Source organism: Hyperolius riggenbachi, chromosome 2, assembly GCF_040937935.1.
Source record: "Hyperolius riggenbachi isolate aHypRig1 chromosome 2, aHypRig1.pri, whole genome shotgun sequence".
Lineage (NCBI taxonomy): Eukaryota > Metazoa > Chordata > Amphibia > Anura > Hyperoliidae > Hyperolius > Hyperolius riggenbachi.
The window spans coordinates 46,596,565-46,620,036 of record NC_090647.1 but is presented as its reverse complement, the minus strand read 5'-3'; the positions used below and the strand labels follow the sequence as shown (position 1 = coordinate 46,620,036).

Sequence of the window (23,472 nt, the reverse complement as noted above, 5' to 3'; positions counted from 1 at the left end):
TGACAAGTGGCCATAAATACACATGACAACAGTACTAATTAGAAACAAGGAAGAAATAAATAAAATGTGCTAAAATGTCCTGAAACTTGCAAGCCTCTAAATACACAGGCTGGTAAAAGGTTAACTGTGATCACGGTATATCCAGGGAAAAAAAATAAGCCTTTTTTGGATATTTCTTTGAATATCCAAAAGTAATATTTATCAGACTTAAAAATTATTTTTTTTACTGGATAGAACAATAAAAAAAAAGTACATTTCCTTTAGACTATATTAGGAGAAGGTGGCAGGAGGGTCGAGACTCCTTTGCATAGCTTCATAACGGCCATAGAAAGATATACAAGGAAAAGCCACAAGTTCTGATGGGATTCTTGCAGCCGGTATTTCCGAGAAGAAAACAGTAGATCACCCAAAACTGAAATACTCAACAGGCAGGCCCATATGTGGCATTTAATATCAGTTTGCAGCAATTCAGTTAAAGCAGAGTCTAACGCCTCCAGTAACTGTGACCCGTCCATCTTTGACTCAACAGCTGTTGGCTGTAACCCCAATCCCCGCCCTCCCCCCCCCTCCCCCAAATAATCCCTGGACAGTAACACCTAACAGCTGAAAAGTAGATGGACATCTGAGATGTAGAAATGTACACGGGTTATCACTGTCACACTTGATTACCAGCTTCCAACTCACATGAGAAGGCAGGAACCTGTTTCAGCAAAATATAACACAATCTCACAAAGCAGGCACAACCGTGGTGCGGCCATCTTGTTTTTTGTCCGAAGTTGCTCGAGAAACAGCCTGCCGATTCGCCAAGAAAACAGTGACATCATGGAGCACTGAGGGAACTGGCAGGCTGCCTTTTTTTTTTCAAAATGGCTACCTCCACTAACGTGCAGAGCTCTTTAACAAAAAGAGCATACTACAAAATAATAAAAAAAAAAATAAAACAAAAAACAAAGGTTTCGAGTGTAAAGAAAATGGACTAACGACACCTAAGAAACCTTATCGTTGGTCCCACTGCTACTTTTACACCAGGAGCCCCCAAAACACTTTTTATTTTAAGTCCCAAGTGAACAAAATTGGATAAGATACAGCGTTCCTCTAGAGGCACACAGTATTGTTGTATCCCAGGCGGGAAAAAAAAAGCACACGCAACGCATAGCCATCTCGCGTCTCATCCAATCCGGTCGGGTAGGGCGGAGCGGGGGGTGTGGAATACTATCGATTGCAATTGAAATGTAACACAGCCAAGACAAGGGGGACGTAGATGCCTTTCCTCCCGCATACTGCATCATGAGACAAAGTAAATGGTGTGAACCGTTTTGGTTAAAATCAAGGCAGAACTCAGTTCTCAAAGACAGAGCTGAAGAGCTTTTTTTTAAAAAATATTTTTTTAAAGTTCTTCTTCCTCGTCAAGAAGGCATTGACCTCATTCTGGTCAAGAAATGGTTGAGATGACAAATTTTCGACATCGGTTGTCTTTTACTTTCCTCTTATTTTGAAATTCCCTTTGAGTACCTGTTGAAATTATGTTTTGATACGCCTCACTTGAATCCTTCACCAGGGAAAAGAACAAGAGATAGTCAAGTTCACTGTGATCACAGGTTAGCAAAATACCATCTGTTCTGTTTCCAAATGTGAAGGCCAACATCACTTAAAGAAAAAAAAAAAAAAAGAGAATAACGGCAAAAAAATTGCAATGTTAAGAGTTCAACTTTTTTCAGGTCCATTTTGTTTTGTCTTTTTTTTCATTTATTTCTTTTTCTTAAAAAAGGGATTGATTACAACACAGTTCGGGTAGGTGGCCACCACAGCAGCTGTCTTTGGCAAGAAGTCAACAATTTTATCGTCTTTGTCACCTTCTGCCCATCTCGCTCTGTCTCATAAAGTGGATGTTGTTGGCGCTGTCTGAGAGTTCGGGGTACTGCTCCACAGTAATGAGATAATAGCCGTCGTAGCCCTGTACCCGACCGGTGCTTAGCAACTGTTGCTTTTCGCCTTCCGTCCACGCTCGCAGGCCCTCCTCCCCATCACGCAGTCTTTGCTGCTCTTTGAGCCAGGCTTGGGCAATGGCCCTCTGTCGGGCCAGTTCCAAAACTCGACCTTTTTCCTCATCCAAAGAGGTCCCGTAGCGAGTGTTGAGACACAGTGTGCCGTACTGTAACTGGACGTCTGTGTAGCGTCTAGTCCTTGCCGCAAGCACTGTGTTTATCTGCGAGACGGTCACGTTGACCCCGTTTTCTAAGGTTCTCCTGCCACCGCTAAGGCCCAGTATGGAAAGATCGCTGTCAGAGGGGCTTTGCTTCACAAAGTAATGAGTGTCAACCCCATCGATGGTGAAATGTAAGTTCTCCAAATACTGGGCGTTATTCAAGATGGCTGCAATCCTCCTCCCATCTTCATTGGCCACGCTGATGATGTCGGTGGTGACGCGGCCGTCTTTCATTGCAAACTTTACGCCCTTTCCAAAGATGGAGCCGTACGTGGCAAACCTCTTATTTTCCTTGCCTGGATGACAGCCAGCGAGGGTGGAAGTGTAGACGGGATCAAATCGTTCCAGAGTTACGAACGCTTTCAGCTGCTTCTGGACTTCGCACTGCATGCCCAGGATCGACTGCAAGGAAAAGGAAAACAGTGGACACAATCTGATTAATATAACTACACATATACAAATATACTATATAGGGAAGGTCAATGAGATGAAAATTAGAGCGGATGAAGCATTATACAAATTGCATGCAAATGTATGCAGCTTGAAAATAAACCAATCAAATCCTGCTGGGGTAAAATTGGATTGGTCTATTTTCAAGCTGCATAAATTTGTATACATTTGCATAATCCTACTTGAACTCTAAATCATTTACATCTCATTGACCATCCATATTACTGTACAAAGAATCTGACATTGGAAGCTGCACCCATATCTCAGTTTACCATTGTAAGTCTATAGCGCCATTCACATATTCTGATTTCTCTAAAGGTGCCCATTAACAGTACAATTTTTTCATCAGATGCAATCTTTCGGCGCGATTTGAACGATCGGAACTAATCGGCAGCCAATTACCGATTGTTCCTGTAAATGGAACGATTTAAGAAGGTTTTACATTTCGATTAGAGTATAAAATCCAACTTTTGGATTGATCATTTTACCTTTTCCGATCAACCAAAGAATCGCATCACATCGATTTGTGTCACAAACTGAGCAGTTTTCTATACAATTCAATCATAAAAAGGTGTGTCAAAAGATTGAATCCGAAGGAAAATTGTGCAGTTGATGGGCACCTTAAAGAGCAAAGAGCAAACTGCCAATTAATAGTTACATTTTTGGTTGGAGTTTCTCTTTATCAGTAGCTGATACCCCCTTTTACATGAGAAATCTATTCCTTTTCACAAACAGACCATCAGGGGGCGCTGTATGACTGATATTGTGGTGAACACCCCCCCCCCCCCCCCGCCCCACAAGAAACCCCTCCCACAAGAAAAGTTCAAACTTTTGGCAGTTTCCGGTCCGTGAGCTTTGTTGCATTGTGGGAAATAGCTGTTCACAGCGGTTTACAGCGGTTTCCAACTGCCAAAAACCATGCAGCAGCTACATCACCTGCCAACAGTAAAATGTTCACTGGAGTTCCTCTTTAAGACATTAACGTTCAAAAGTTATCTGTTAACTGTGATTTGTCAAATTCCCGAAGCCAGCTGTCTTGTCAGATGGCAGTGTAACTGGCGGAAAATCTAACATCTCCGCCATCACTGCCCCCCACCCTTCTAGAGATCCAGATCGCTCTCCCCACCGCTAAAATTCCTGCAGGGAGTTCTCTTGTAGTTCCTGCAGGGTGCGCTGCTGGCTGCTCCTCCCCTTCACAAAGCAAAAACACACTGCACAGGCAGAAATCATGCAGAGCTTGTTATTAAACTTGTGCTTGTGATTAAAATTCCCAACTATCACTTCAGGCAAATTATTTCATGTCTGAATGTAGATGACGGTCACAGTAATTAGAAGGACTTACTGAAATGTATGACTAGCAGGTCTATATACAGCAAAAAAAAAAAATCATAGAGAGAGCAGTGGCTGGAGTGCTACCCAGATCACTAGGGATGGTCAATGAGATGCAAATATTTTTGAGTTGATGCAGGATTATGCACATTTTGTATGCAAATGTATACATTTGCATACAAAATTTGCATAATGCTGCACCAACTCAAACTTATTTGCCTAGCCGGTATCAGTTGCACGTTGTTTGGCTCTATCCTTTCACACGATTGTCGTCCTATATGGCAAAATCTGTTGTTGTTCTGACGTTTCAAAATATTTTTGTTAAGGAGGAACTCCTGGGAAAATAATTAATAAAAAAAGGGCTTCATTTTTACAATAATTATGTTTAAACGATTTAGTCAGTGTTTGCCCATTGTAATTCTTTTAAATCCCTGATTTACATTCTGACATTTATCACATGGTGACACATTTTTACTGCTAGCGGGTGATGTAGCTGCTGCATGCTGTTTTGGCAGTTGGAAACAGCTGTAAACAGCTATTTCCCACAATGCAACAAGGTTCACAGACAGGAAACTGCCAGGAGTACCTAGGTCCTCAGAGCTTCTTGTGGGAGGGGTTTCACCACAATATCAGCCATACAGCGCCCCCTGATGATCCGTTTGTGAAAAGGAATAGATTTCTCATGTAAAAGGGGGTATCAGCTACTGATTGGGATGAAGTTCAATTCTTGGTCGGAGTTTCTCTTTAAGCGCGTGTACATCAGACCAACCAAGAGCCTATTGTTCTTCTTACCCTGCCTGCCGAAAACCACTCCACCATGCATTGAGCGTCATCCCTCCTCTACAGCAGCACACGTGTTGCTAGCCTATAGGATACATATTTTCTGCTCTACATGGAATGGGGATGGTTTACGCCATCCTGGCAGATTTCTCCTCATTTCTTGTGGCGTCACAGGAGGGTAAAGGAACCATCCGTGGATACAGCTCACTAGTCACATAATTATTCCCGTAACTGATCACAACTTATCTGTTTCTACTTCTCTATGTAATAGCTTTTTGAGCACCCGGTAAGTAAAAAAAGTGCTAAAAATTACTGCTAAAAAAAACAAAAAAAAGTTGTATCAAATCGGTTTTGGCAAATGTGCTAAAAAGCCATTTTATAGACACAGTGAGAAGAAGATAAGGGGGCTGCGCAGCTCTGAATGTGATGACTTATCTCTTCTTAACTGTATAATATCTCTTCAGCAGCCAGCAGGCAAAAACTTATTAAATGCTGGGTTTAATTAAAATTAATCGGCAACAAATTATTTTGAGTCCTCTGCTGGCTACCAGGTGCTGAGATGTTGCTTTATAGATCGGGGAGGATGAAGATAAGGCTCCTGATGCACTAAGCTTTTTCCCATGAGTTATTCTCTCCTTCATGTTTGCTCACCTTATCCTTATCATTCTTTCTCAATACCTAATAAGTAAAAAAAATACTATAATAAACGTAAAACAAAAGTAATATGAAACTTAAAGGGTACCTAAAGCGAATCATAGGTTTTAAATTGGCAATGTGGTAGTGTTCAGTATTCTCTGCAGACACTTACCGCGGTGTCTACTTTTTCCTTATCTCCCCCTTTACTCTGTAATATGGGCTGTTAGCTGCAGCGACTAGTCGGAGAGTCAGACCAGGAAGTCCTAACTGCGCTCCATGCTGAGCACATGCACCGGTCAGCTTCTTGTGTGTGCTCCTGCTCCCACCTGCACTCCCGGGGTCGGTATGGCTGCGGTCACTAGAGGAAAACGTCTGTGCAAGATGGCCCTGTGTGCCGAAAGCCCTGTGGGTTGAGTGCCATTTTTGAAGAAACAAAACTTACTTGGCCAGACCAATCGGTGAGGACCACACAGGAGAAAGGGGTAGTGGGGGTATGTTTATTTTTCACACTTAGCACTCACTTTAGGTTTCCTTTAATTAATCAGAGAAATCTTCTTTAGTTGGGTGCTGGGAAAGATGAAGAGAAAGAAGGGAATGTGCAGAAGCTGGAGTTCTCCAGTGGCAAACATCCACCTCATAAAACCTAGCGTGACCAGAGTTGGATTAAGGTGAAATAGGGCACTAGGCATGATAGAGGCAACCAGTCCCCTTGGTCTCTCTCCAGGCCCCAGGAACCTGTTTTGGTTGCCTTGTGGATGACCTGGCTCTGAGCGCGACCTCTGACCTGAAGTCAGCTGGCCTTTTTCTTCCCAAACTGGCACATCCAAATGTGAAAGCGTGTTCGAGAGATGCAAATGTGTGTTGGGGAATGCAGTTGCCACCTTTAACATGTTTTGAACTACTTATAAAAGTTCCTACCATACAATAACATTTAGGGACAAAAATATGTAATAAAAAACAGTAGTGTTTGCATCTCTGTAACACTGCAAGTGGGGACTATCTGTGTATATGTATGTTACGCCAGAACCCGAAGTGTGGCCACATCGGGTTCTGGCCTGGCAAAACTAGAAGTGGCCGTCTCACTGCGGCCAATGTGCGAAACGGATTGAATCCTGACGGCTACTTCTCCCCCCTGGCTTTGGTTCCTCCCTCCGCCCCCCTCCTATTCCGCTCTGACAGCCGGGGACATGCGTGTCCCCCAGAGTCATTTGTGGCAGCAGGGAAGCAGAGCGGAAGGCTGCAGACATTGCTTCTGCCAGCACCCGCTCTGCAGGAACGAACGGCAAGATTCCTTGCCCCTACCAACGACTCTGGGGGGGGGGGGGGGGGGGACATACGCTTGTACCCGACTGCCAGAGCGGAATAGGAGGTGGGTAGGGGAGGAGGAGCCAGCATCATTTGTCACATTGCCGCCGGGAATCCAGGAAATCTTAATTCATTCCTGACATTGGCCGCAGTGAGACGGCCTCTTCTAGTTTTGCCCGGCCAGAACCCGAAGTGGCCAGACTTTGGGTTCTGGCCGTAACATATATATATGACACACACACAGACTTTAAAATGGCAAACTGAACCCTGGATCAAGATACATAAATATCATTAGAAAGTAAAACATACAAAACAAAACCGAAGACCCCAAGCTTTGAATGAAATACTCGTGCATTATTCTCATCTCCCAGAACCCCGTTGGGTTGCCATCAATGTGACTGTGTGGGTGGGCTGGCTACAAGGGACAGCTGGGCCCCCTAAAACCACACCTCCTCTGCTTTTCATCCGTTTAAATGAGATCCTCTGGGCGACGGATCTGTCCAACTTTCACTACCAAACCGTTAAACAAGAGTGTCAGTTTTTTTTTTAAACATATTTAAGGAGTGACTTTCAGCAGTTTAAAGGGCTTCTCTCTCCCTAAGTGGAAAGGTCAGAGGTGAAGCCCAGAGGGGTACAGTAGAGGTTCTTCAAAGCAATCGACGCCTTGAGCCTTTTCACAAACGTTTAGGTTTTTTATTTTAACCACTGAGCACATGAAAGTGTGTTCAAAAACTCGGGAGCTCGATCAAGGCAGCAGGCATGAAAAAAAAATATTAATATTAATCGTGTTTTAAGTAGCCGGACACTTTCCTTTTAAAAGAAGCAGGGCGGATTTGCAGGAGTGGAGTGTGGAGTTGAAATGAACACGCAGCTATGTCGGCTGGCTTTTGGCGCTCCCTTTGACTAATGGACGCCTTTAGCCATACATAATTGATTGCATAACAAATTAAGAAGTCATTTAGCTGTTACCACTTAAAAGTGTAAAATCCATTAGGAGTCGATATGGGCCCAGGGTGTGAAATCTCACATATATTAAAAAAAAAGAAAGTGTTTTTAACTAGGGACCTCTGAGACCAGCATAGCAGACGGGAGCAGTGGGGTCTGCAAAACACACACAGGGCCCACAGGTCGTCTTCCTGCATCATACAGGAGGTGACGCTAATAAAGCAAATCTTTGCCAATTAAAAATAAAAAAATGGGATACTTACCTTGGGAGAGGGAGGCTTTCCCTGTCGTCCTCCGCCAGGCTGTTCCAGCACTGAGAACCCTGAAGTTCACAGGTGCGTGGCCACACTGAGCAGTTCCACGGACTCGCTTATTCTTCAGCGGAATAAGCCAAGATTGATTGGGTCTGTGCTAATGCATGAGCTGTCAACAAGCCCTTGTCAATGGTTTTGGAAAAGGGACAGCACCAGAACAGCCCAATGTAGGAGGATGGGGAAGTCTTGAGAGGATCCAGAGGCCTCTCTCTATTGAGTTGAGTACCCAAATTGGAAACGTTTTTAAACTACTGGTTTACTGGGAACCAAGCAGCATTTTTTTCCTGCAGTTTCTCCTGGTTTCTAATATCTATAGGAGCTGCCATGCCCCCCCCCCCACCTCCCATTCTAGCTGCCCTAATTTTTCCAGCGGCAGATGTGAAGACAGCATGTGTGACTTTTCTAAACACTTATTTTCTCTCCAACCCCCTCTGCTGATGAAAGCTTCTGTTTGCTCTCTGCTAATGTTTGCAATAAAATAATTACATCAGTCATTATCTGCCTTAAATTTCTGTGGTCAGACAGGCCCAGCTGTCCACAGAAGTAGGGTAAAAAAAAAAAAGCCTCTGCTAAACTTTTAAATGTAAAAAAAAGTAAAAATAGAAGATTTTTTTAAGTTAATGAGCCACATTGTTAGCGTGCATTTTTAATGTGCTATTTAGATGCCCTGGGTGCTAAAAATAGTGTTTGGTTCCTTTTAAAGCTGTACTCCTGAACTCAGATGTCATCGTAGAATGGGCAGCGTTCTTGTGCTGCCCTTCCATGTTCACCCCCCCCCATGTATACCAGCTCTCCTCTTCCTCATGTCAACTGTAATGTCAACTGTAACTACCCCATCCCAATATAAATGACATCACGATACCAATGTTGACATCTCAGCACTTGCAGTATGTAATAAAAATGTTGTTACCCCCTGTATATTTCAGGAAGTGAAGTGTTATTGTGACAGTAATAACACCCTTATAGATTATATAATTAATCTATAAAGTAACCCCCCCCCCCCTCAAAAAAAAAACCAAGACAAACAACTAAAAAGGACTGAAATAACATGTTTTTGGAGGTGTCAGCCTGTAAAACAACAAATACACCGGAGAGAACCCATATTACCTTGCTGTTATCCCATTCCTGAGTCTTCATCTGAGTGCTCGTCATCTCATAGGACGGCTCCATGGCATCGATGTCTGGTCTGGGGTAGCCGGGAATGACGTTGTGAAGCTGGAAGCCGAAGGTCAGGAGCCAGCTGTTTACATCTAGAGGGCGGAGCAGAGAGATCATTGAGCGCATGGTAAGTCTGGTTTCATGAATGTTTTATCTAGAAAAACTACACTGAAGGCAAAAATGAAGAAAAAAAAAACCCCTGCTAAATTCTAGTTTAGGGGACCCTCATAGGGAAATTCCGCTAACTTTATTGGGTGGATGGCACCCTCTCGAATTGCTAGTTGTCGGATAGGTTGTATTAAACTACGCACACACTATTCGGCCAATCCCAACACTTGGTGATGTAGAGGGTGCTGTGATTGGAGAACTGTTCCCTAAGAGGTTTCCTGCTGGGTAACCCTAACCCTAAACTAGAATAGTTTAGAGGACCCAGCAGGAAAAAAAAAAAACTGTTAGCCCATGCATGCCTTAGTCACTCTTTTTAGGTCGAGTTAGGGCCGGTTCAGATAAATGTCATTTACCGCCAAGATCGGTCATCTCTCGCATGGAGATAAATGGATGCGCTCATTTCAATGTGTTTACCGTCTATTGCGTAAGCGGAGCGGTTGGACGATTACTCAAAGACGCTGCATGTAGATTTTAGCGTCAGCAGTGTACGATGTTTACGATTCACCCTAAGGCAGTGATGGCTAACCTTGGCACTCCAGCTGTGACAAAACTACAAATCCCACCATGCCTCTGCCTCCCCGAGTTATGCTTAGAGCTGTCAGAGTATTGCAATGCCTCATGGGACTTGTAGTTCCACCACAGCTGGAGTGCCAAGGCTAGCCATCACTGCCCTAGGGCCTCAAATCTCAACATGACTATGAACAGACGAGTAAGGATGACAAACGATTTGCTGCCGAGTAGCAGAACAGCATTTGAGCAAGCCAAAACGACCCGCTGGAGGTTGACCATGTGACCTGGCCCTAAAGCATTTATAGCCCAGTTAGTTGGCTGCCAGTGACACAGAAGTAACAGTGGTCACATTTTTTGCTCAACAAAGTGCTCATAAATCACTAAATTGATCAGAAGAATCCTCAGGAAGAGAAGCCTGTGTTTTGTATTGTCCTGCAGGTCGGGCACATGGCATCTGACCACTTCCTGTTAGCAGAGTTGGTGGGCACATTTTTATTATTATTATTATTGAGTATTTATATAGCGCCGACATATTACGCAGCGCTGTACAGTGTATATATATATATATCTTGTTACTAACTGTCCCTCAAAGGAGCTCACAATCTAATCCCTACCATTGCCATATGTCTATATATTATGTAGTGTATTCTAGGGCCAATTTTTAGAGGGAGCCAATTAACTTATCTGTATGTTTTTGGGATGTGGGAGGAAACCGGAGTGCCCGGAGGAAACCCACGCAGACACGGAGAGAACATACAAACTCTTTGCAGATAGTGCCCTGGCTGGGATTCGAACCAGGGACCCAGCGCTGCAAGGCAAGAGCGCTAACCACTACGCCACCGTGCTGCCCACATGGCATCTGACCACTTCCTGTTAGCAGAGTTGGTGGGCACATGGCATCTGACCACTTCCTTTTAGCAGAGTTGGTGGGCACATGGCATCTGACCACTTCCTGTTAGCAGAGTTGGTGGGCACATGGCATCTGACCACTTCCTGTTAGCAGAGTTGGTGGGCACATGGCATCTGACCACTTCCTGTTAGAGTTGGTGGGCACATGGCATCTGACCACTTCCTGTTAGCAGAGTTGGAGTCATGTGATTGCCTACACCTACTTCCTGTGATCTACCTTCTGCTTCCTCATGTAGACAAACTGGTGCCGATACTCAAGATGCTTCTCGTTAATTATCTCATCTTATCCATATAAAAGTATTTGTGCACCCAGCAAGCAAAAATGTACTAATAAAGAGCAAGAAATATTTAAGGGAATCAATCAGTAACCACTTATTTGGAGTGATTTTATTTTTCTTTGCTATGATATAGTTGGAAAAGTAATTCTATGTATAAGTTAAGAAATTAATACATTCATGAGATAAATTTTGGGAATCAAGTTTGTGGTGGCTACCGTACTGCAGGAATTCCGCAGTACAGTTTACCACATCAGTACAGTTTACCACATCACCGCAATACACTTTTAAAAAGGACCTGTAGCACCCAGCCCCCAACCCCTCTACTCCATTCTCAAATGCTGGGTACTGTAGTGATGCTGCCAGAGCAGTCTCCAGAGCCAGTTCTGCTCCACTGGAGGAGGACAGAGTAAGTGTAATAAGAAACTGAGGCAGGGAGCACACTAGTCAGTCTAACTCTTTTCTGTGTGTGTGTGTATTTTCGGTATGCGTTTTCTGCACACCATGGGATTGATTCACTAAGACAAATAGCATGCCTTATCAAAGTTAACACGCCTTATCAAAGTAGTATAGCAAACTTATGCCTGATAATTGGCAATGACGAGAGCTCCACTCGTCCTGCCCTGAGCCCCTGCGAGTTCGTAGCGCTCGCTATGCTACTCTGATAAGGCGTGTTAACTTTGATAAGACGTGCTATTTGTCTTAGTGAATAAATCTTTTTTTTTTGGGGGGGGGGGGGGCGGGGATTGCATCCAAAGTCTCGCAGGATGGCCCAGCTATTTCTAGTTGCGCTCCTGGAGGCTGCCATATTTATTTCCTTTTAAAGAATGGCAGCCCTGCTGGTCTGTTTGGCTGCAGTAGTGTCTGAATCACTCCAGAAACAAGCATGCAGCTAATCTTGTCAGATCTGACAATGTCAGAAACACCTGATCTCCTGCATGCTTGTTCAGGGTCTATGGCTAAAAGTATTAGAGGCAGAGGATCAGCAGGCCTGCCAGACAACCGGTATTGCTTAAAAGGAAATAAATATGGCAGCCTCCATAGCCCTCTCGCTTCAGTTGCCCTTTAAATTTGCCAAGAAAAAAGAACATGAAGCGTTAACCATTTACTGTCACGTAGATAAACTCATATTTAAATACAAATAATGGAATATCAGAGGCATGCTATAGGGAGTTGTTGTCAAGGCAAATCTATAATATCTGGATGTATTTGAATAATGACACCGCGCTGAGGAATGGGGAGTAATTAGGCGGCTGCGTGGGATTGCAGGCGCGGCATCTGCACCGTACAAGGATGGTTAAACGTCCGCACGCTCCGCGCACACGTCCTCGTTCCTCATCCATTATTTGAGTAATGATTCCTCGTTTCATAATCAATCACGCTGCACTCTGCCTTTTAATAATGTCCTTGATGAAAAAAACAGAGGTCGCGATCAAATGCCATGTTTAATTAACTGCCAGCATGCTACTTGTACGTTTTACTCTGTAATGATGAGGCTTTCATTGCAGGCGGTGTAAGCTGGATGGCGTTCCTGAGCCGGGGCAGAGGATCAGCTCAATCCTAAAGTCCTTCTGCAGTCAGGAACAAGTGAAACGTACATCTGGTGCCATTGGGTGGCTTACAAGCTAATAAAGATGTAAAATCGAGATCTCTAACACCAGCAAGCAGCGGTGTTCCCTCGCCAAGTCTGAGCATTGGGCATGTAATTGGAGATGTATACTAAGATGCCCATATATCAGTAGATGTATGGGCAGGTCAACCAAGAGACAGATCTCTCTCTGATCGGAGAGAGATCTATTGCCTGGCTATACACTGCAGGCCGATTCCTGTTCGATTTCAGCATGAGATCTCTCGGGATTTGGCATTATAACGCAGAGCCCGGCGCTATCCCCTCTAATATAAAATGTGCCCCCCCCCTGGTGCCCTGTGCAGTATCCTTTAAGGTCAGATCCACACTATAAGCGCTTGCATTTGATTAGCGCATGCTTAGCACTTGTTAAAAAAATCGCTGTCATTCACTTTCATTAAAATCCCGGGAAAAATCTCCACATTCGAGTACGTTTTTCACGTATGCAATTATGGCAAATGCAGTGATTTTTACAGCGATTTTAATGAAAGTGAATGGGAGCGATTTTTTTAACAAGCGCTCAGCAAGCGCTAATCAAATGCAAGCGCTTATAGTGTGGGATCCGGCCTACCTATCAGTGTTCTCCCCTGACTCCATGCTCCGTCCACATACACGTGGTTTCAAGAGTATTTGTGGGCGCGTGTGACGTCAGGCATGCGCCCATGTTACGCTGGAAGCCACGTGGGGGCAGGTATGTATGTATATGTGGGCGCGTGTGATGTCAGGCATGCGCCCATGTTACGCTGGAAGCCACGTGGGGGCAGGTATGTATGTATATGTGGGCGCGTGTGACGTCAGGCATGCGCCCATGTTATGCTGGAAGCCACGTGGGGGAAGGTATGTGTGTATATGTGGGCGCGTGTGACGTCAGGCATGTGCCCATGTTACGCTGGAAGCCACGTGGGGGCAGGTATGTATGTATATGTGGGCGCGTGTGACGTCAGGCATGTGCCCATGTTACGCTGGAAGCCACGTGGGGCGCAAGTATGTGTGTATATGTGGGCGCGTGTGACGTCAGGCATGCGCCCATGTTACGCTGGAAGCCACGTGGGGCGCAGGTATGTATGTATATGTGGGCGCGTGTGACGTCAGGCATGCGCCCATGTTACGCTGGAAGCCACGTGGGGGCAGGTATGTGTGTATATGTGGGCGCGTGTGACGTCAGGCATGCGCCCATGTTACGCTGGAAGCCACGTAGGGGCAGGTATGTATGTATATGTGGGCGCGTGTGACGTCAGGCATGCGCCCATGTTACGCTGGAAGCCACGTGGGGGCAGGTATGTATGTATATGTGGGCGCGTGTGACGTCAGGCATGCGCCCATGTTACGCTGGAAGCCACATGGGGGCAGGTATGTATGTATATGTGGGCGCGTGTGACGTCAGGCATGCGCCCATGTTACGCTGGAAGCCACATGGGGGCAGGTATGTATGTATATGTGGGCGCGTGTGACGTCAGGCATGCGTCCATGTTACGCTGGAAGCCACGTGGGGGCAGGTATGTGTGTATATGTGGGCGCGTGTGACGTCAGGCATGCGCCCATGTTACGCTGGAAGCACGTGGGGCGCAGGTATGTGTGTATATGTGGGCGCGTGTGACGTCAGGCATGCGCCCATGTTACGCTGGAAGCCACGTGCGGGCAGGTATGTATATGTGGGCGCGTGTAACGTCAGGCATGCGCCCATGTTATGCTGGAAGCCATGTGGGGGCAGGTATGTGTGTATATGTGGGCGCGTGTAACGTCAGGCATGCGCCCATATTACGCTGGAAGCCACGTGGGGCGCAGGTATGTATGTATATGTGGGCGCGTGTGACGTCAGGCATGCGCCCATGTTACGCTGGAAGCCACGTGGGGCGCAGGTATGTGTGTATATGTGGGCGCGTGTGACGTCAGGCATGTGCCCATGTTACGCTGGAAGCCACGTGGGGGCAGGTATGTGTGTATATGTGGGCACGTGTGACGTCAGGCATGCGTCCATGTTACGCTGGAAGCCACGTGGGGGCAGGTATGTATGTATATGTGGGCGCGTGTGACGTCAGGCATGCGTCCATGTTACGCTGGAAGCCACGTGGGGGCAGGTATGTATGTATATGTGGGCGCGTGTGACGTCAGGCATGCGTCCATGTTACGCTGGAAGCCACGTGGGGCGCAGGTATGTGTGTATATGTGGGCGCGTGTGACGTCAGGCATGTGCCCATGTTACGCTGGAAGCCACGTGGGGCGCAGGTATGTGTGTATATGTGGGCGCGTGTGACGTCAGGCATGTGCCCATGTTACGCTGGAAGCCACGTGGGGGCAGGTATGTGTGTATATGTGGGCGCGTGTGACGTCAGGCATGCGTCCATGTTACGCTGGAAGCCACGTGGGGGCAGGTATGTATGTATATGTGGGCGCGTGTGACGTCAGGCATGTGCCCATGTTATGCTGGAAGCCACGTGGGGCGCAGGTATGTGTGTATATGTGGGCGCGTGTGACGTCAGGCATGTGCCCATGTTACGCTGGAAGCCACGTGGGGGCAGGTATGTATGTATATGTGGGCGCGTGTGACGTCAGGCATGTGCCCATGTTACGCTGGAAGCCACGTGGGGCGCAGGTATGTGTGTATATGTGGGCGCGTGTGACGTCAGGCATGTGCCCATGTTACGCTGGAAGCCACGTGGGGCGCTTCTATGGTAGGAAGAGTGTGAAGATAGAGCCAGCGGCTGACACTGACAGGTAAAGTATACTGCACTGGACACATATTACCCTTGGGGAGGTTCTGTTACTCATCCTGATTGAGCATGTCAGCCCTACATCTTGCAGCATGTCCAATCGCCACATGTGAACAATTTTGGTCCCATCGTCGATGGGGCGTGTTCCTGACTGCAACTATGTTCATCCAATCTGATTGAAATAATCGAATCGGATGGTCGATCGGCCGCTAAGTCACCTGATGTATGGCCACCTTTGCAGTCCAACATCAACACTGCAATCCTCCCCGGACAATGGAAAGCGGAGCTAAACTTTTATTCCTACGATTGTATAAATTACATTCCTACGATTGTATAAAGCCTGGAGCCCACAAATTAAGTTTATGTAACATTTTTATATGGGAATGCCCCTAGTCTAGGATAGTCTACTATTAAAGGGAACAAAGCAAGAGGGACATAAGGCAGGTAGAACATGGCACAGAAATATCAAACAAAAATTGCAAAGATCTGTTGATTGCAAACTTAACAATTTACACAGGCGGTCAAAGTTTTTCTCTCCCCCTTCTACTTCTTAGGCCGGTTTTACACCTGATTTTTGCGTTGCGGTGGGATGCAATGCTCCTGATGCATCGCACCGCAATGCAAAACAATGACAAACACATGACCCTGCGGCAGAGCGCGCCAGGAGGGTCATATGCACAGCACCGCCCCTCGCTCAGTGACGCACTCTCTGCCGGGCAGGAAGTAACGTCACTGTGATTCCCGTCCGCCCCCGCGCATGCACAGCGCAGCGCGCTCCGTTGTTTACACACAGTGCATTGCCCATAGACTTCCATCACCCCAAGCACTGTACATTAAGCGCAGTGCTTGCGGTAACACGCTGTTGCTCTTGCGTTGGATCAGATACGTCTAGCACACCACAACGGACTGTAATAAGTGTGAAAGTCTCCAAAGACTTTCATTGCTTTTGCGGCCCCTTGCAGAAAAATAGGGCAACGCAACGCAAGTTTATGAAACCAAAGGGAAAGAGAACCGTCCGGCACTGTACCAATCACTAAAACTGCTTTATTTTGTAGTTTGCATAGTGCTGTCAATACAGCACAAAAATCCATTAAAAACGGGTAGACATACCAGATTAAGTGATCAGGCTGCGGGGCAGCGTGGGCCCGTCTAACAAGTGTTTCGCGTAGTCGCGTCTTCAGAGGTATGTTTACCCATTTTTAAAAGGACACTTGTAGCAACAGGTATATGGAGGCTGCCACATTCATTTCCTTTTAAGCAATACCAGTTCCCTGGCTACCCTGCTGATCCTCTGCCTCTAATACTTTTAGCCATAGACCCTGAACAAGCATGCAGCAGATCACAGGTTTCTGACATTATTGTCACCTCTGACAAGATTAAGACTAGCTGCATGCTTGTTTCTGGTCTGATCCAGACACTTCTGCAGCCAGAGATCAGCAGAACGGTATTGTTTTGATCAGCAACTGGTATTGTTTAAAAAGGAAATAAATATGGCAGCCTACATGTCCCCTTCTCACTTCAGTTGTCCTTTCATGGATTTTTTGTACTGTTTCGACAGCACTATGCAAACTACAAAATAAAGCGGTTTTAGCGATTGGAGCAGTACCGGACAGTTGTCTTTCCCTTTGGATCCATATTGTCTGTACTCTTGGGTCTTGAGCACGTTTTGAAACACAATTATCTTTAAGACAGCTAGAATACGGACTTCCTCTATTCAGGTTCATCCCCTGGTGGTACCACAAATTCATGCTAACTGCAGTGCCAGCTTTGTCTCCACTTATAGACTTATTGCAACGCAGGTTTAACCTACAAGTGTAAAAGGGGCCTGAATGTGAGTCATATAAAACGTTCCTCTTATTAGACAAGTGTTGCTATATGAAGTCTGAGGGCTCCTCTTGCTTCATGTCTGTAGGAGATGGGAGACCTGCAGAACAATGCATCTTCACCTGCCCTAGATTAAATGCTGCCTCCCCCGGCAACAACTGAGTCAGAGCGGATGACGTAGACAGAACCAGGTCAAAGCAGCAATATCTTACAGTACAATGGAAATCATCAATCAGACCTTTGTCCCAGTTAAAGAACGTTTCTGGCGCTCTTGAATTATATCGAATAAAACCTGAGAGCTCCAACAATTCTAAACAACAACGCAAGCAGTCTTGACAATACAATGCTGACAAAGTAATAATACTCATGAGATGAACACACAATGGAGGAGAAAGCAGAATAGTGCCACTTAGCAATACAAGCGAAACAATCTGTAGCGAATCATCAAAGGTTCAACATCTACCCTCACCCACTTATATCTTTAAAATGAGGCATGATTAACCTTATAACGGGAGTCTTACCTGTCATATAACACTTGGTGTCTTGTGGTCGGCTGACGGGGTTGTTGTTTTTGAACATGTAAAGGTTAAAAGGCAAAATGTTGGTGGTGCCCAGATGCTTCCAGATGTCATGGTCAGGGCTTGTCCATCGTCCAGCCAATACATCGTATTCTCGTCGACCCATATGGATTAGCTTTGTTAGAGGGTCAGATAGTCCGCCATGGTAACCTACGACCAGCTGAAAGTTTGGATTTGAGTCCATGTAGATTTCTCCGTAGGCAGTGTAAAGAATCTGCTTGATCATGAGTCCGGAACCGGTGAAGACAGCCATAGGTGTTCCGATGTTGTCGCAGGCGATGTAGAACTCATCTCCGCTGCTTAATTCCATGGCAAAGAGATGGCCTTGCAGATCATAATACAAGGAGGCGATCTCAGAGCTGGAGTGGTTGTAGAAGTGAGTGATCCGGGTGGGGTTGGCGAGGTCGGCGTAAAAAAACTGTAAGTGGTGGCCATTGCTTGTTTTCCGTGAGATCCTTCTTCCAAGGCCATCATACCTATACCTAACACTCCATCCACTAACTTTATTATATGCTTTAAGGAGAAGGCCAGCAGAGCTGTATTCAAACATATCATTTCCTCTCTGTTTGAGGAAGCCATCTTCATCCATCCTGTACTGAACATCGCCAAGTCTCGTTATTCGATCCCTCAGATCGTAACGTAGCGGCATGAGGCGGATGCTGTTCCCGGGATTTAGCAGATGTAGATTTCCATTCAGGTCATAATTGTATCTCCACTGCTGTTTGTCATTGACAAACACGGTTTGAAGCTGTCCATCGCTGTCATACTCATAGGTGTAACGCGTGGAATTGGCATAAGGTCCAACTTTCAACTCTTTCTTCACCACCCGACCCATGTTGTCATACTGTAGCATCATCCAAAACATCATGGACCGAAAGATCTCATACTGCAACTCACGCACTCGCCCGTAGGTGTCGAACTGTTTGGTGTGCGTCATAACCGCTGTGGTGATGATCTGATTGATGTTGTAGTAAATGACTCCAAATTTACCGAACTGTTCGGTCTTCCCCGAGACATCATCATACCTGTATAAGTCAATCGGCAATGGGGTCTCGTTTATGACAGCCTGCATGCTAGTGACCCGGAAACTATTGTCGTAGTTGTAGTCAAACCTGGCATTCACCATGCCTTCCTCAGTAAAACGGAATATCTGCCTGTCGATGAGAGGTCCTATCTGTCGATAACGGATGGTACAGGTGAAGCCATCATTTTGTAAGTTGACTGTCTTTAGCATGCCGGCAGTATCATCGTAGGAGAAAGCTATTCTGGTGGTGTCGTACAGAATCTCGGCAAGTTTTGACAGTTTGCCATATTTATAGATAACACGTCGCCCAGTTCCCAGGTACATGGTTTGTAGCAGGTAACCTTCTTCAGAAAAGTCTTGCAGTACAGAGGCATTTCCCTCTGGAGGTCGGTAGATATTCCGGTAGTATCCAATGGAACGGACAGTTTCCAAGGTCTGTCTGGCCACGTTGGGCATGGTCACCGAAGACAAGCGGTTGTTTCTGTCAAACTCAAAGATGTACTGTCTCTGGCTGTGAAGTAGTAATACCATTGACTGAAAAAAAAAGGCAAGAAACAGATTTTGATGAAAATTTTCAGTCTTTCCTATATTATTATACTATAACTTTAGCATTACAAAAGGCTAAAAAAATTAGTTCTAGCCTTGGATGGTGTGGTAAGGACATCTTGAGTTTACAGTGTTGCCTGCTTCCTGATTGGGTATTTTAACTTACTTCCTGACCCTAGGACCTTAAAGAGAAATCCGGCCAAGAATTGAACTTTATCCCAATCAACAACTGTTACCCCCTTTTACATGAGAAATCTATTCCTTTTCATAAACAGACCATCAGGGGGTGCTGTATGACTGATATTGTGGAGAAACCCCTCCCACAACAAACTCTGAGGACCGTGGTACTCCTGGCAGTTTCCTGTCTGTGAACCTTGTTGCATTGTGGGAAATAGCTGTTTACAGCTGTTTCCAACTGCCAAAAAAGCATGCAGCAGCTACATCACCCACCAACAGTAAAAATGTCACCATGTAATAAATGTCAGAATGTAAATCGGGGATTTAAAAGATTTTACAATGGGCAAACACTGACTAAATCATTTATACATAATTATTGTAAAAATGAAGAACTTTTTTTATTACATTATTTTCACTGGAGTTCCTCTTTAAGGAACCTAATCGCCTTTTATAAGAGTCCTGAAGGAAGTGAGGAACAACAATAAAAGAAGGAACTTTTCCTCAATCTACAAAATGTTTCATCTGTTGCTGTCTCTGTTAGAGATGCCTACCTACTTTCTTTTATCACAGTAAGTAAAGGAAACTTTCCTTTCCTAGCCAAAAGTGATGAGCAATTGCAGGGACTGGGCGGGGGGTAAGAGAAGTGGTGTAGTGGCTGGATAGTGTACTGGTTAAGGCACGGGAGACCAGGGTACAAATCCTGGCTAGGGTCAGTAAGTTCAAGGCACGACTCCCTAACACTGCAGGGTAGCCCCTTGAGCGCGCTCTTAGTTGCTGCAGCTCTTGAGCGATTTGAGTCCAACAGGAGAAAAGCGCTATACAAATGTTTGGATTATTATATTATATAGAAGGGGGGAGACAAGGAGAGGAACAGATAACGCACAGTGCCTTAATTCAGTTGTCCGGGCGCCATAGTCACTCCAGCATATCCTAGGTCTGACCGAGGCCTTCTGCCAGGTGCAATATACCAAAACCATCTCAACTGCTTACTCTAAATTTTGAGGTGTCGGTACACTATCCACCACTGGACTACAATCTTAACAATTCTTTATGGACATTAGCAGACCAACTAAACTATCCACAAACAAAATCAACGAGACCCCAAACTACCTGAAACTGTTATGTAAGATAACATAACTTTACTATAAGTGGACAGATGAGAAATGCCCCCTACCTTTTCTAGGTAAGTATAGGTCCATGATTTGCCATCAGCGAAGGTGCGAGCTGTGAGTCTGCCCGTCTGGTCGTACTCCATCCTCTCAGACATGGTCCCCCTCTGGATGCCGGCCACGTGTCCCCCAGGAGAATAGGTCGCATTGACCCCGCTCAGTCCATTGGACGGTGACCAGAGGCTGGGCCGGCCTGCGTGATCATACAGGATCCTCAGGGTGAACTTCCTGTGGTCATCATTAATCTTTTCAGTCCTTGTAACTCGATCAAAATCCAGAGAGAGCAGGTTTCTGTTGTGCACCTATAGAAAAAGGGTGAGAAGAGGAATTATATACATAACACTGCTGGTGGGGAGGAGATTTGCAAAGCTCTAATTTGCTGTGATCACATCCTGTTTTAGCACATGATCATGACTAGCAAATCTAAGACCTGCATATCGTATCACCTGACCAAACTGATCACATGCTTCTATGGGAGTTCTCCTAGACATGACCATCACTAGAGGAGAACAGAAATCAGAACTCCAGGCTACAAAGTAAGTTAAATATGTTATTTTTTGTGTATGTGGACACCAGCAGACAGCTTACTAGTCTGTCAAGGGAAAAAGATGAGCAAAACTGTATATTTTTTAATAAGAGAATTAAAATGTAATGCTAGGGAAAAAAAAAAATCAACATTTGGCTATGCGAGGTAGTCCTCAAACTAATATCAGAGATGGCTGTCCCAGTTAAAGGACAACTGGAGAGAGAAGAATATGGGGGCTGCCATATTTACTTACTTTTAAACAATACCGGTTGCCTGGCAGCAGCACTGATCTCTTTGGCTGCAGTAGTGTCTGAATCACACCTCCGACAAACAGGCTGCTAATCCAGTCAGACTTCAGTCAGAAAGATCTGATTAGTATGCTTGTTCAGGCGCTATGGCAAAAAGTATTATGCTGGGAATACACAGGTCGTTTTTGCAGCAGATAGATGTTAGATAGATAATGTCCGACATGTCTGATCTCCCGTTCAATCGTTTTGAGCGGAAAAAAACGACCAGTGTATTCCCAGCATTAGAGGCAGATGATGAGGAAGACAGCCAGGTAATTTGCATTGTTTAAAAGGAAACAAATATGTCAGCCTCCATTTCCCCCTCAATTCAGTTGTCTTTTTAAAAAAAAAAAAAATATTCATGTAACACAATTACGGTCAGGAAAGTAGACATCTTCCGGAGGAGGTTGAGAATGGCAGCCTTTACATCTCTCATTGATAGGTTTGCTTTAAGATTTTAAAGTGGAGTTCAAACTTTTTTTTTTTTTAATTGAAGAAAGTACAGTTTTATTATATATGTGTAATTTTTACTGCCTTCTGTTCTCCAGTTGTACAGATATCCCTTCACTACCTATGTCTTCTGTCATTTTTTCTAACAGTGTTGGGGAGGGGTTTAATTCCTGTCACTCCTGCAATTTGTGGCACTACTGGACCGAACCCTCACATCCTGAGATGGGAAATTGCTTCAGAAAAAAGGAGAAACGTTGTCCAACTCCACGCCATATCCATGCCAGTGCTTAGGATGGACAAAGAAATGTGTTCTATCTGTTGAGGACCTCAACCCTAGAGGACTGTAATTAGACATCTCTACAAGCCATCCACATCACCCTCACCCTCCACCAACAAAAAAAGGAACAACAATTCTGAGGGAAGCCATGTTGGATCCAATACCCAAAGAAAACTTAAATTCATCTAATGCAACCTTGCCAATACGATTAGAGGTGAGGGTGTTAGCTAAGTGACAGTATAACCACCTCTCCATATCTCTGAGTCAGGTTCAGTTCTTGGTTTTTGAGGAATCAATAATCTGCATTTTTAGCACACCTCACAAAATGGCCGCCCTTCCGGTACCTCAGCAATGCTCCTGGTGTCTAATGAATCTCCAGTCTCATAACCTCCGGTTCAGTCTTTGCAAACAGCACCTCTGCTCTGTGCAAATAATAGGCTATCCATCATTTTGACAATTAGTTTTGAATATTTTTTTGTAATTAAGCATACAAAAAGTAGTATGATTTGTGAGGCCAGCAGGCAGAGATGAGGCCTCAGAAAATGGGAAACAATGGCATCCATTTCTGATGAGCCCGCATCTAATAGCATTACCTCACCTCATTATTTGCACCGGAGGGGTGTAGGAAGGTGGGCATGCAGCCAGCCCAGACAATGAAATTAACCAGCCTCTCTAAATGGTTTTATGATGAGTTACCATGTGTGTTATCACCCCTGGGACTAGTATTCATATGCAAATGAATAACACTTGCTGATTCGGCATTTACAGGCTTTGGTACTTAGAACAACCTTTAAACAGCTGCTTCCCTCAGTGCTCCAAATGATGTATAAGTTTAAAGTGGACCTGAACTCACAACTTACACTCTGCTTTAAGATAAGCAACAGCACAATAATCTTTACAGAAAACTGTTCCTTGTTACAGCTTATACAGCTCTGACAGAGTGGTTACTTCCTGGTATCCTGGGAGCACAGAAAGGGTTAACCTCCCGTGTTAACATATTAGCACACAACTCCGCAGAATCGGCAGACAGCTGACAGCTAAAATTACACTAGCTCATTACTTGCTAAGAAGGGAGAATTAGACAGGCTGTTATCTATAAACACACACAGGGTGGATTTCTCAGTTTTTTCCTTTTCTCCTGTGCAAGAGTTCAGGTCCGCTTTAAAGAGAACCTGTCATACCACAACTTAGCCCATTGTGCAGCCATTTTATGGCATCCATGATGCTCCTCAAATTCAATAGGTTTTTCATGGGTTCGCAAGAGAGAAGGTACGGGCACCCTCCATTTGCC

At 45.1% G+C, this 23,472-nt stretch overlaps 1 protein-coding gene across 21 annotated transcripts in view; it reads right to left on the bottom strand.

Moving 5' to 3' along the window:
* Nucleotides 1-584: 584 nt before the first annotated feature.
* The window catches only part of TENM4 (teneurin transmembrane protein 4), a 1,797,006-nt gene continuing 1,774,118 nt past the window's right edge, over nucleotides 585-23,472 (bottom strand). For all 21 annotated transcript variants that reach the window (XM_068266709.1, XM_068266713.1, XM_068266710.1 and 18 more), the window contains 4 exons: nucleotides 20,647-20,943; nucleotides 17,669-19,283; nucleotides 9,073-9,215; nucleotides 585-2,608 (listed from right to left, as the gene is read on the bottom strand). In XM_068266709.1, coding sequence (XP_068122810.1) covers nucleotides 1,850-2,608; nucleotides 9,073-9,215; nucleotides 17,669-19,283; nucleotides 20,647-20,943 — 2,814 coding nt within the window. In that variant the 3' untranslated portion in view covers nucleotides 585-1,849. The remainder of the gene's footprint in view (nucleotides 2,609-9,072; nucleotides 9,216-17,668; nucleotides 19,284-20,646; nucleotides 20,944-23,472) is intronic.